General features: G+C 39.0%; 1 protein-coding gene across 1 annotated transcript in view; it reads right to left on the bottom strand.

Annotated features, from left to right (window-relative positions):
• LOC116782765 (complement C4-like) overlaps positions 1-14,568 on the bottom strand; it is a 48,307-nt gene that overhangs the window by 1,186 nt on the left and 32,553 nt on the right. The window contains exons 27-40 of the mRNA XM_032679734.1: positions 13,839-13,934; positions 13,353-13,521; positions 12,233-12,399; positions 11,630-11,788; positions 10,995-11,054; positions 10,442-10,535; positions 9,555-9,720; positions 8,207-8,294; positions 7,508-7,582; positions 6,366-6,474; positions 5,367-5,456; positions 4,907-4,999; positions 4,105-4,188; positions 586-718 (exon numbers count right to left, since the gene is read on the bottom strand). Coding sequence (XP_032535625.1) covers positions 586-718; positions 4,105-4,188; positions 4,907-4,999; positions 5,367-5,456; positions 6,366-6,474; positions 7,508-7,582; positions 8,207-8,294; positions 9,555-9,720; positions 10,442-10,535; positions 10,995-11,054; positions 11,630-11,788; positions 12,233-12,399; positions 13,353-13,521; positions 13,839-13,934 — 1,583 coding nt within the window. The remainder of the gene's footprint in view (positions 1-585; positions 719-4,104; positions 4,189-4,906; positions 5,000-5,366; positions 5,457-6,365; positions 6,475-7,507; positions 7,583-8,206; positions 8,295-9,554; positions 9,721-10,441; positions 10,536-10,994; positions 11,055-11,629; positions 11,789-12,232; positions 12,400-13,352; positions 13,522-13,838; positions 13,935-14,568) is intronic.

Raw genomic sequence — 14,568 nt, 5'->3', positions numbered from 1 at the left:
TTTCAGAGGCACTACCTTTCTCCACTTCCGTGAAAGGAAATGAAACACTTAAGATGTCTTCCTCCCTGAATACCTCATAGTGTCAGACTAAATTCCAACACAAATAAATTGTCTTTTTTTATTAAAGAGTGACAATGGGAAATGAGAAGAATATACTGTTTACATGCATGATATAACAGAAACTTTGTGGTCTGCTCTTAGTCATTGTTCTGCTCGTTTCTTTTGCAAACACAGGAGTTGTTTAAGGCATCTGCAGTAGGTGGACTGTGTAGTTTTTCCCATTCTCCTTTTCCAGCTGTGAGTTTTAACCCAATGGAGTCAGGGCCAGACTTAATTCTGAGAAGTCTGGGAACCAACCTCTGCACAGATACATGAGCCGACAGATTTTGGTGGCTCAGCTGTTCCCCACAGCTACCCTTTTGCCTATGTAGTGGAACTCTTTGCTTTTTAGTAAATCCAGCAGAATTAGTCTCTGAGAAATTTGGTCCTGCCTTTCCTTTCTGGAAGTATTCTAATAGATTGAGTATCCTCTGGATTTGTGGTCTGTGGTAGCAGCTGCTGCTGCTCAGAAACCATTGCACTTACTTGTTGTTACAATCGACTGTTTCCCCATCTTTCCCCATGAGGAGGTACTGTTTACCAGGAATCATGTTTAACTTGCACGTGGAGCGTGTTAGGAACTGTCGGTGGGCACCCGCTTGAATGCTTTCATCATCAGCTGTGGGACAAGAAAAGAAAACCCCATGAACTTTTCTAATAAAGAGTAGAACTGTAGCCCACAAGGCACAACCCTTTGGGATCATTTGCCCCACTGCTAAGACAAAGTAATATTTCACTTGGGAATTGAAGTTTGACATGGGGATAAATGTCCATGCTTTCATAGGATATGTTTCCCTTAGCATTACCTGACAAAAAGTAAGCCACTTTTGCCTTAGTTGGTTGTCTTGGCCTCTGCAGTAGTTATTGAAGGAGGTGTTTTGCTATAGACCTTAGGACTTTTCAGACGTTATAGAGTTTGTTTAAATCTCAGAGATTGAAGGAAAAGCCAAGGAAAATAGAAAATGTGCTGCCTTCTATTTCAGATTTCTCAGGCTCAGAGTGGTCTTAAAAGCTAGGATACTAAATTCAAATATCTTGTGGCTTAACAATGCAGCAGATAGTATTAAAATCTCACTCTCTGTAGTACATTTGACCTGAACTTCACTGATGTAGCCTCTACACCTTTCCCTCTAATCTGATACATAGGACATGCTCCTGGTGATCTCTATGTTAAAATAATTTAGAAGATTCTGCTCTGGATCCTGGCCCAGAAGATTATTCATTCAGAACTGCATTGCACACTAGAAGTGAGCATCCAAGGCAGACAAGATGGCTGCTCTTGTACTGCAATGACATGAGATGCTTATTCATCAGACCAATTTCAGGCCATGAAGATATTGTGTTGTTTAACTAGGACAACAGTTTTCAAAGTCCATTTGGAAAAAAATGCAAATAACTCCAATATTCTACTTGCATACTCTCTTTCTAACTATAATTTGAAATGTCCTGGTGATAAATTCAATATTAAACCAGCTTGAATTACAGGTAAGGCACCACAGTCTTTCTATCAGTTAACAGAAACTTGTGCAGCTTCTGCTCTCTAAAGTATTGTATTACAAGTATGGGAAGTCTAGTATTCAAAATAAACCCCTAAAAGTAGAATAAAAACCTGAAGTAGAATATTTCAACATTAATAAGATTTCAGAGAATTTGACATGGACTGTGCAACCTAGCTTTAAGAACCTTATCTACTTCCTTAGTAAAACTTACATTGATTTTACAAATAGTACTTATACATCTACATTTTTCCAAAGAATAATAAATACTTCAGGTTTTCTCACATAACCCAAGACCTTTTTGTTGTTCCCATGGTACATGGTGGACTGAATTTTCATTTTGTTCATGGAATGCAAAAGTGGATCAGAACTACTTGAGAAAATTATCTTATTCCTCAGGTTCATGGGGCTTAAATTACCAAGGTGTTTCTTGGTTCATATGCTTCACAAATGCCCTAATGCAATTGAGACTGTGGCACTTGTAAGCATTTGAGTTGTTACTTTAACAGGTTAATACATAATTTTCAATTCTAAATCTCCAATTAAAAAAAATAATTAAAATATAATGTTTCAAAGCTTCTAAGCAGAATGTAAGGGGAACAATTACTTCAAATTTTAGAATCTATAATAGGAAATAAAAAAACTGGGGGTGGAAAAAAAAAAGAAGAGTAAAAAAAGGATTCTATGCTATTTTGCACGGGCTATACTGTTCCTCTAAGAGGACTCCTAAAGAACTCATAGGACAGCACAAATATTAGCCACCCGAAACACATGTACTAATTCTATTATTAATCAAGGTAATCCTAGAACCACACATCTGCAAAATTCTCTTTTGCTGACTCCCAAACACAAATAAATGCTTCCATCTGTCTTCTGAACCAATCCTTTATTTCAAAGATTGATACTGAAATAATGACAGGGATCCAGGGAATGAGATTTTTATCCTACGAATTCTCACATACCCTTGGTGACGGCAACATAGGCCAACCTCACTCAAAAGAGTCACAGAGAATACAGGAGATAACAACTCTAGTTCAGTCACAAGCTGATTTGGGTGCAACACCTTGCTTTTTCTTTATCATTGTGGCTTCATACCTTCTGCCAGCCTTTCCCAAGCCTGCTGAAAGCCTGCTGCTCAGAAGCTGCATTAGACAGCACAAACCAAAGGGGATTCTAAAGTGTGTGGGAATGGGAGAAGATGTCTTTTCCCTTCAACTTCGCATTCAAAGGGTGTTTCTCTCAGCTACCGAGCAACAAAATTTTTCCAGTGCTTGCCTGTAAGTTGTGAGTACAAACGCTTTGGAACCCAGAGCTCTAAATCCTTTAAATCCCCTAGGTATTCTAAAGAGATTAATGAAACTTTCCCTCAGCATACCACAATTTCCCATAGCCAGTATTTTGATCACTAGGTACATTATCGTTTCCCTGCATATGGAAAGCCCTATATGTCAGATGCTCTCTCTGGATTCATAAAGAGCAGGCCTGATTTTCCAACAAGAACTGAACGTTGGGCACACAAGTTGTGTGCCATAAAGTACTGTGTGGCATTGCAAAGACTGATGGAATGAGTTAATTATCCTGTTCCAGAGAGGGAAGAATTCAAAACCTCTGAAGTTCCTTTTTAAAGGCAATCTCTGGCTGCCAAACCCAAAAATGGCAACTGCATGATACCACAGTGGCTGCAATTTGAGATGTCACGTGACAGCTTCCCCAGAAATTATTGTGAAGAGTATCAGTGTTCACTGATACTGCTGATCAAGTTCACGTGGGACAGCTGGGATGACAGGGCTGCAAAACAACATTACCTAAGTGCAAATATTTACAGTGCACCTAAAGAAACAGAAACGCTTCTTTGTTGTTATCACAATCATTAAATTGAAGTTATAGAAGTTTTCTTGTGTTCATTGACTTGAGGCGAGTCATTGTGGACAACTCAGCCTATTCTTCAAGGATTGCAATTGTTTCATGATTAATTGAGTAATAAGCACGTCAAATCTTAATCTAGTATCAGAACAGAGGCCAGTGAATATGCCTAGACTAGAAAAAATATGAATCAGTAGTAGTCTATAAAGTGAACTAGTTGGTGCAGAAGTCCTAATATCCACACTAAGCATGTTTTTTAGAGGGTTTATCTTAGACTAACTCTAGTTTGGAGCCATAGACTCAGTACAGCTAGAGTGTGTCTTCTAGTTTAGTTTTGTCCGAAAGGACGAAGCTCACATGCTCTGGGATTGCACAATGTGCAATCATGCACAATGTGAACAAAAACCTATCCCTGAGCCGAACTGAACAATGAGGCAGATACACCAAACCTTGCAATAAATCAACCATGAGGCAGATACACCAAACCTTGCAATAAATCAACCTTCTTGAAAGCCTAGTGTAGAAACACATCTCACCATACTTTCTGCAGCAAAAGATGGTGTCTGCGTGGCTCATACTGGCTAACATTCAATCAACCTAGTTTTCCTACAGGTGAATGAAAGGAATCAAACATTTTTATACTTACTGGCTTTAAGGATTCTGTGGATTTTGGCCTCATAGTAATCAAAAACATTCTTCTTTGTACTGTTGAGGATCTCCACCTCATACGCTGCAACCAGATGGAAACATGAAATTGCACCCAAAGACTGAAAAATAGGTATGCTTTTACCAAGTGTCTATACAGAGGCCAGTGTACCATCTATTCACAAATCATGGGAGTATGAAAGACAACTTTCATACTTTTAGAAGCTCAGGTATTAATCAAGACCTTCTAGATTTGTATTCCTTTTTCGTATTTTTTTCAAGGAAGCTCCTCTATGATTATCTTTTCACTCTTTTTCCTGTCCTACTGTTAGAATCTAACTTACCAAAGCTGCTCAACCAGTTTTCCTTCAGTAGCTCTTCCAATTTGCCATCCAAAGAAGAGGTCAGAAAGGCAAATTAACAAAGGAGAAAGTATTCATCTAACTCTGTAGAAAGAGCTGCTGAGCTATGGCATGTAGAGCCTATTCTTTATCTACATCCTGTAACACGAGGGATGCAAGGCAAGGTGGTATTCACACCATGTTTTTTTTCTAAACCCTGTAACATTATGTTGTCCATTCTTCCTTACCCCAGCATCTCCTGTATCTTTCCAAGGCCTTTACTTTCCATTTCACCCCTCTGATGGCTACAATAGCACATGCCTTCATCTCCTTAGCCACTAGGCCACATACAGAAATCCTACTCAATTTAGGAGAGGTCTGGGCATAAAAAAAATTACAAATTTATCCTTATGAAAAAGAACTATGTTTAAACTAAGTTGACAGTTGTCTGTCATGCCTTACCATAATCTGCGGTAGGTTGGTAGCAGACAAAATTAAAACGTGTAGTTTGTGTTACAGCTTTGCTGAAAGTAGATCTTTGTCTTGGGCAGGGACCTGGAGTGAGGAAAATAAGTGATACGTCTGTCTCTGTAGACATGGACATGTAGATAGATATAGTTTACACATACACATTCACACCACAATATAACAGATAATAAAATGGCAGAACAGCTTTCTTAGAGGTGCGACAGAGGGTTTTTACATAGGCATGCACATATATATATATATATACACACATATTGCATTCAGCTATCAAAAGATCAATTTCAATTCGATACCGAACATACTAGAGGATGCACTGTGTCCTGTATTATGTATTAGTATAATTGTAATGGTCCTTTCTGGACTTAACAATTTCCATGTTAATGGTTCCTAGAAGTATCTATCTTCTTTTAGATCCGCCTATGTAGTAACTCCTTACCTTCTGCACACTGGCAAACATTGGCGTGGCACACCTTTGAAAGCATGGCACTGTGCTTGGGAGCACTGTAGAATACACTGCACTTTCTGTCTATGTAGAAGAAACAAAACAGCTTGTCTCAGAGCTCAGCTGGAAAAGCCTGTACAGTAGAATCTACATCTGCCGGTCAACTTTTCTCCCTGGTCCAGGGAAAGGAGAGCACTAAGGGATAGAATGCACATCAGCAGTCCACAAAGACCTATAGCTTAGGCACCTAGAGTACAGGGGTCACCTTGCCTTTCAGTTGGGCAATAGTTTTTTTGTTCAGTTTGGGTAAATTTTGTTTGGGTATTTTTTTTTTAAGTTGCACTCTTCTCTCCCTCCCCACCCCCCTGCCATTTTTTTGTTCCCCATGAAAAGCATTCATCTTAAAAATCATTAGACCATAGAACTACAGTGGGCACTGCACTGTTTCAGAAGATTGGATCACCAACAGTTAGTGGTTTAAAGCCAGTGTAAACTGTCTTGGACCCCTCAGTTTAGGCAAAGTCTACTTTCACCTAATTTTCAAATATTGTTTGCATAACTCTGGCAAATGGGGATGATTTGCATTTAACCTTCTTTGAATGGGGAACAAGACTGACTTCCCCAGCAAGCACAGTACATAAACAAAACCTCTAAGGTTGCTTATCTTAGACAGTCTAACTGAAAACAAAATGTGACTGAAACATGTTTAAAATCACCAGAAGAAACAGGAACTCAGGAAACCTGATTTAAAAATCCATAAGTGTAAAAGGTCTTTTTTCATTCCCCTTGAAATAATGGACCTTCCTGAGAGGATCTCTATTTAGATAATCTTAAGACATGGTAGTGCAAGACAGCATGCAAAGCGGGTTATTTTATCACTAGATAAAATTATGTGGCTTCACACACTACATCAATCACTTTTATATAGACTGGAGGGGCTTTTTTGAGGGTCTCTCTTTCAAGCAGTTATGCATCATTATTCTGTGCCCTTACCAGGACTGTAAAAATCATAAAGGATGGCATTTGCTGGCTGAACCAAGCCCATGGGATTGATTTGCTTTGCCCCAAATGATATACAATCTGGGTCTGGTCCACTTGTGAGCTGGAGGAAAAAGGAACAATAGTTTTGATGAGAAAACTCTCTCTCCTCAGTCAATTCCTTATTCATTTGTGTCTGTGCTAGTTTTTGAGCGCTTGTTTCTGATGGCATAGGTGAGTTAATACTGGTATCTGTACCGTCAGCTTGAAGGAGACTTTTCCTTCCATGATTTTACTGGGAGATTTTGTGCATGAGTTAAGACTCAAAAAGTAGTTTTGTAAGATGTGTGCAGGTCTTCTCTGCCTGCAATTGTCTGATCTGGACTCATATCATTGGTACTTCGGGGTTTACTTTTCAGCTTTTTCCTAAAGCCATTTTGAACAGGAGTAATGGGTGTTAAATATGTTCCCTTGTGCCAGTGGCCACCAGTATATACACTTTCTTTAGTAAACTGCTAAGGTCGGAGACAGATTTTGACATATGTTAAATGAACAAATTATCTAGGAAAGTCATAGCAATAATAACATTTACATTTTTTCATTTGTCTATTATCTAATATTAAAAAAAAATAAAAATCACTACCCATGTGTGCTTTCTACAAGGACCTCCTGCTTTGACTGTAGAGGTGAAGCAACTCAAGTGTGTATAGGGTGGAGTCATTATCCAAAATATTGGGAAATACACACAGAAACTATGGGTCTCAATGATTATATTTGTTTATCACTATATGAATCTTGATCTTGACATGCAAGTTGTCCATGTGGAATTTACAGGACCACCAGTTAACACTTTTGTTAATCATGCACAAAAAGTATCCCTTCTGACTAGAGAGGGAGAGGATTTCTCTTTTTATTTGGGCCAGTGATCAAATCTCAGATATGGACTATATCTCCTGGAACATAAAAAGGTGGAAGATGAAGGTGTATGTTTCCCTTCTTTCCCCACTCTGTTTTTTCAATTGAACCATTCAATAATAATATATAACAAAAAATACAGAAAGGTAATGGAGTGTGAAAAATATAATCATTGGCTTTAAAAAAAAGTCTATAAGCTATCTGAGATGGCACGGATTAGAAAATCATTGAGTTTCCTTTACCTCACCAAAGTATAGCAAAACCTTCCCTCCCTTGTACTCATAGTGCTGAATGTACTGGTCTGAAGCTGTCACCAACTGCAGGAAAACAAAGAAAAAAACAAATCAGAACAAAACCCTGGCAGAACAGGAATACTACACCCTCTATATACTGGTTTGCTTTGTTCAGCTGTTTGCTTTATTCTGCCCTCTTACTTCCTTCCTAAAGGAGACAGTCCCTGAGAGCCTGAAACTGGGCAAACCTGCCTCAATAAACCAGGTTCCAGAACCCAAAACTCTGTAGCCACGTTTTTAGAGCACTGTGTCTCCCCATCTCCCTCTCACTGTGCTCTGCAATCAACCATCTCTAAGACGTACTTGCCTTACCCCCTGCAAGCACGGGGTGCACTGTCCTGGCACGTCGCAGGACAACAGTGCCAGTGGGGACAGTAATATGTGTGAAGGACAGGCATGTATTTAAGTGCCCTGCTCAACTTTGCCCTAATTTCTCTTACAAGGGACTAAGAAGGCTGAACTCTGTTCACCACAAGCTTCGCATTTGTTGTATATATTCAGCAAATATTTTATCAGAACAAGAGTAATGACAATCTGCTTTTCCAAAATCTGTTTTCCCTTGTTTATTCTATGGACTTCTGAAGGATTTTGAAAGACAAATTTTCTAAAAGGGCTATGAAAGATTGCACAGAAAACTGTGTTTTTAACCTGTTCGAGATCCTTTGTGTCAGGCTCCAAGCCACTCAGCAGAGTGAGATCCACCAGGGACATCTTTGGTGCTTTGGAACCTGTGGACCTTTATAAAGGAGATGGTCAGCAGTGAACATCTGCACTGAACAGCCAGCTTGCTTTAAGGAGTTTGGCTTTTCAGGCTTGCTAACGGTGAAACAAAACATTCTACTCCATTTAACTTTCCAAAGTGGATTTTAATTTGAAAATTAGCTGCCTACTTCATTAGGAGTCATGAGGCAAAATTAGTCATCTCAACTGGTCAAATGGCCATTCAAATGGCCATTCTCATTTCTGAACTTCAGAACTTTTTATTTTGGCACCCTCCTTTTCCCATAAGAGTTGTACCACAGAGTAGGGAAGAATTGGTGATGTAATTTATGCCTTCAGTTTTTCTCCTGTGTCTTAACTACAAGAAAGGGAGCTTCATACTATTGTTTAAGCCTCACCCTAGCACTCAACAGTGTGCTATGGAACAGTGGGTCTGGTAGTTGATGAATGTTACGTAGTAATTAATGGGGAAAATGATGCTTTGGCCAGTACACAATTCACTGAATATACATTTAATGAGCGGGAGTGAAACTTGGGAATTAGGGTAACTTCAGTCCTCTGCTGCCATTGTTCGTGCCATTGTCTGGGAGGGGGGATAAAACCACTGTCTTCAAGGCTTTGCCAAAAGTCAATGGAAAAATGAAATTCTACTGGGGCGTAAAACCTGCTTCTGCCACCTTGTACCTCTCTAGAAGGGGAATCCAGAATAGCCACCACTTTGTGCTTCTGAGACCTATGCCAGTCGGTGAGCAAGAGAAAAGACAGGTGTTTCAGAGTTATTCTGCATGGGAGGATTTCTTTCTTACTACCTCTGGCCTTGCCAACTTCTTGATTGTCACAATAGGATATCCTATCTTCCTCCCCTGCTCTCTCAGCTAGTAGTAGACATATTTTCTTTCTTATAAGGCCAGAATTTGACTGTGAAGGAAGTAACAGCATCTTTCCAGAAACTCTGTAAATGTGTTATTACTGTATTCCAGTTGTATTTACTTTATTTAATAAAAGACTTCTTTCAAATGATTAGCCTAACAGGTGCTTTAGAGTCTCCCCAGAGTCTGATGGGGCAGAATCTGCAGTGGGCATCTGAAGTATATCCAAATCATGTAAACCTCATAATTGTGTGGAAATCCTTTCTTCTGCCATGGGAGAGAGGACACAGACTCTTAGTGTATTCAGACTCACAGAAGATCACCATGTTGGATGCTGAGTTTGTGGATATGAAGAGGATGACCAAGGAGAATTACAAACAAATGAAGAGCTGGTCTTGCAGACATACCTGACACAGACTTTGTACCGCAGTGATTCTACTTTGCTGGGAGTGATGGCATCCCTTTTCCTTCTGCTGTGGATATCAAACCACTCTATGCCAGAAAGCCCCTCAAATGTGCTGTTTTCTGCAGCAATCAAGTCCTCACCATCATTTTCATCAGAGTATTCAGCTTCTGGAGGTGAGAAATAATATGATCAGCCATGCATAAATTTGCCTGAGGACTTGGTAATTTGGCTCCTTTTGGTATAATGATAAATATTAGTTGGAAGTCATGCCATCACTGTGGGTTTTATAAAAGTTTGCTGTACACCATCTCAGTATTTCCAATTAATTCAGATTTAGAATTTTAGGGATAACTAGAGTAAGAATAACCAACAAATGTAGCTAAGTATGGAGCTTAGACTATGAATAAATTTGTAAAGGACAATCTCTCCCTCCAAAAGTTAACTATTCAAACAGAAAAAAAATGCAGAAAAAGGCAGAGATGATGATGAATATATACTTCAAAGGATGGAAAACACATTATTGCTCATATGAAAAACCTATGACAAATCTGCCTCGAAGAGTTTTAAGTGCACATGGTAGGTCCCTTATTAGCCAGGGAACTGAGCTGGGCTTTACCTTCTGTGAAGGGAGTTCACCTCCTGTTCTTCAAGAAGAGTTTCTAATTGTGTAATTGTTAAGTATCTGCTGCACCTACAGTCACTCTGATAGTTATTATATTATTTACAAATAATAATAAGCTAAATGAAAGAATAGCTAGGGAGAATTCAGGGGCTTCTATCTTTCCTTGTGATAATTCTCACTTTCCGCAGCTGGAAAGCTGTGAATTATCATTAGCAGCTGGCCAAACGTGCCACCTTTGAGACCCAATCAATGCCCCTTTCACTTACCAGAGTACTTGATGCTCCCTTCCATTTCCACTGTCAAAATCAAATCATTGCAGGTATTGTTCTTCAGCTCAGAAGACCAGTACATCTTTAATATCTAAGACAAACACACAAACAGCAAGCCACTAAAAATATTATTTAAATGACAAGGGATTTACTCATCCAGGACTTGAAGAAATGTTGATGGGACGTGGAAGTGTGGAGAGAAAGACCAGTGTCCCAGAGGCTCAGAATGGTCACAGAGGACTGTCACGGGTATAAGCATGTGCAATTCACAAATGGTGTGGGACTCCTTTGAGGTAACTCTCTATTCCCAACCACAAAGAGGTCTTTCAAACGCCAGCTGGCTCTATCAGCATTGACATATCAAAGATTTAATAAATTTAAAGACAGGAAAAATTGACTGCCCATAAGGGCAGGCTTTAGGTCATTAATTTTAGAAATTTGGAGGTAGGAACATGAAGGTTGAGGTCATGGCAAGTGATTTTTCACTCAGTTTTCAAAAAGGGATTGAAAGAAGTCCAGTTAGACTCTGGATTTTGAATTTGCAACTTACACTCATTGTCCCACTTCCTCTGCCGTGTACCGATACTTCAAGTTTTCTCCCAAGTTCAAACTGCAAAGCAAGGGGGAAAAAAAATACTTAGTCTGTGCTCAGCATTTGATCTGTGGATTTCCTGTCATCTTGCCTTTACCCCTCCAAAATGGGGTAGGGAAATCTTTTAGCTATGGAGTTATAAGACCTCAAGTTTCATAACATTTTAAATGAGCTGAGCTGGTACATCTTACTCTGCTGTTTAGGGCTCAATAGACATATTTTATCAACTTTACTCTCCCCTCTCTAGCCTGGATTTGATATTTTCACAGTTCCCAGCACACTGAAAATCAGAATATTCCCCTTCTTGCTCATTCCCTAGCAAGACCTGGTCTCCTGGTTGCTCTTCACTGTTGGGAGAGATTCACATCATCAAAGTCCTTGAAGAGGCAGGAGAAAGCACCTCTAAATTGTGCTGCTAAGCACCTGTTGTTTTTTTTTTCTTTAAAAATATTCTGTTGTTTTACAGATTAAATTATTTAAAGGTATTATAAGCCAGCTACATTATGGTTGCTTAACATGAGAAAATCCAGGTCAGATGATCCAGTTTCTCCCGTTTGAGGAAAAAAAGTTTGAAACGAGGGATTGTTGTGTACCTCTGTCTGCTTCTGAAACTCTTCATCAGTATCAGTCAGAACAATGCTGTAGTCATTTTGTCTTCCAGGTGTTCCCAGTTTGACAGTCAGGTCAGTGGAAGCAGTGTTCAATGTCTGTATGCTGTATGCTGACAGAGCTTCTAAGGCCACTACTGTGTCCTAGGTGAGAAAGAAGTGCAAAAAACATTAGAATTATGCCACATTGTTTCAACAACATGTAGGATGACATTATCAGTCACCTTGAACTACTCAATTTTATGCTTTTTCCTGCTTTGAAGTTCTCCTGTATCTGTTCCTACCTGCACAGACTGTTAATCCTATTTCCCAGCTTCTTCTTTTAGCACTAAAATTGTAAAATCACTGGAGTTCTGACCTTAAATTATCATAGGTCTTCATGAAGACAAAGAATCTTCTTTGCTAGCTTTTAATCATTTTATTTTGGCTCACTGTTTATTAATGAGCCAAAATCTTTAGTGCTTCATGCACCAAAGAAGTTGAGGATTAACTGTTATAATGTTTTCAAATCTAAATGAAAAAGTCTGTATGAGGCTTCTGTTTTCTTCCCCTTGCCCTAGAACTCCCCCTGGACTGGTGGTCAGGCACCTGTGTAGAGCAGTACCCTCCACCGTAGTTTCTTCTTTCTGTCAACCACGTAGCAATAGGCCTTGCGTAGTCCATGTCTTTCAGGAGCAATGTTTGAAGCAGTGCATAGGCCGTGGTTTCCACTGAGACAGCATCGTTCCCATTTCCCCAGTAGCGCTGCTGCTTTGCTGCAAGAATAACTCAGTCTTGAATCTCCTTCGTAGGGACATTTGCCAAAAATCACTATTGTTCTGCACAGTGGGTATTTCATGTCATAGCACTGAGGGACCACAAGGCACAGATGGTGTTGTGAGAGCAACAAATCCATTGAGAAGAAAAGATAATGGAAAAGGAAACCTATAACTTCCAATTTTTCAATTATCACAGTCTAATGAACCCACTGTACAGCGATGTCCATGTGATGGAGTGGGAGCATTGTGTCTGGTGGTTCCTGAGAGATAATAGTATTAATTATGCCCATAAATCCAACCTTGAATAAGGACAACCATATTCCCTATACTTAAACTATGGCTATTAAACCATAATGTATTGCAAGAAATTTAGCAAATGTATTGGAAGAAATTAATAGGACGGCAGTGCTGCCACGCAGCAGTCACCACAGCCAACACACTGGAGGAGTAAGAGGTGACATCCGTGTGGAGCTGCAACAAAGCACTCCAAACTGGTGGGGGGCTTTGGAAGCAGGTGGTCCGGAAGAGACACCTTGCCTTTTGATCAGAAATCCAGTCTGGGCTACTGTTATATGTAGCTGTTTTCTCATTCAAATTTTCTTCTTCCTCATTTGGCTTGGACTTTATTTTTTCTTTTCCCCAGGGGGAGCAGAAAATGTAAATGAATATTTACCATGGTATTGTCCAAGTTCCAGTGTCAAAGATCACGATCCAAACTTCATTATGGTGTAACTTTGTAGTGATATTAATTATGCATATTACATATTAAAACATCAACATTGACATATTTAATTATGTAATTTAAATAATTAAATATATTACACATATACATACATGTTTCTGTAAAATGAAATGTTTCTCATTTACTTGAATATGTTTTGTTCATGTAAGTGTTCTCAGTGTTTCAATTAGGAAAAGTGCTTTCTAAAGGAATTTTGAAGGATGGTTACCTGCATCAAAAACAGAACAGTCCCTTAATTTTTCTTTCACAAACTGGGCTTCTTCACTATCAGACTGCACAAGTGTCAGAGCATAAGCCGTGATGACTGTAGAATAGCAGTCAGTATTTCTAGAAAGTTGATTGTTCATGTAATCCACTGCTCCTCTAATCCCTTTTACCTGTGAAAACAGAATGGATCCATTTGAAAAGATCACTGAGATCTACTAAGTGTTACTGCTGGCTAGAATATTGGAAATTAGAATACTTCACTGTAGTAATTTTTGAGACAATTGTAATCACTTTTGCTTAGTGATTAAAGCAATTGATGATGGACTGTGTAGCTCGAAGCACCTTGTACACTAGGCCATGGAATCTTTTCCTATACACCACAGATGTAAAAAGATTTTATACTCCTGATTTGCAGTACTGTAAGAGATAGAAGAGTGGATATGCCATTGTGCAATAGCCTTCAGACTTAAAGAGTCACGCTTCCTACCACATCAGGTAACTTGTAGACCTGGAGCGTCTGTTGCAATGCTATGGTTACAAAGGCTGCCATAGCCAAATCCTCTTCTGCTAACTTAATGCCACCCTGAAAGACAAAACATTAAAAGGAAAAGTTAAATGTACATGCTTATGATTAAATTTAGAAAATCACTTTTCATGAAGCAAAGGATCTTTTTGGCAAACCATCTGGCCACATACCATGCAGCTTTACCTTTAATTTTTCTCAATGTGTCCATCTAAAGTATATCTTCTATAGTGGCAGCTAGTTTTCATTAAACAGTGTCAGAAATTAGGAACCCACCATGTCCTTCAGCTGATAATCAAATATTTAATTATTTAACTTATAGTTTAAAGTCTATAATTTGTCATTGAAATATTCATAGCTGCAATTTTCAAGAATTAGTTGGGTGGAGTTTTTTCTTTTAATTTCTCTGGTACTGTTTATGCACTTACATGCACACAGAACTTTTTCCTGTAACGGTTTTTATGCATCAATACTAGATCACTTCTTATCCCTCTTCTTGATAAAGTAAACACAGTCCCCTCATTAGTTTTTTTTCCCCCCTGAAAGCTCTTGAAGTATATGTAAAATAGAAGATAACTATCTCAGCATGAACATAGGTCAGAAAAAAATCAAAACCCTTTGGGCTGTTTGTTTTTTTCCCCCTAACAGTGTTACATCAACTGTAAAACTGGATTTGAGGGGGAAAGCCTCACTA

The sequence above is a fragment of the Chiroxiphia lanceolata genome, chromosome 2, assembly GCF_009829145.1.
Source record: "Chiroxiphia lanceolata isolate bChiLan1 chromosome 2, bChiLan1.pri, whole genome shotgun sequence".
NCBI lineage: Eukaryota > Metazoa > Chordata > Aves > Passeriformes > Pipridae > Chiroxiphia > Chiroxiphia lanceolata.
This window is presented reverse-complemented; position numbering and strand designations above follow the sequence as displayed.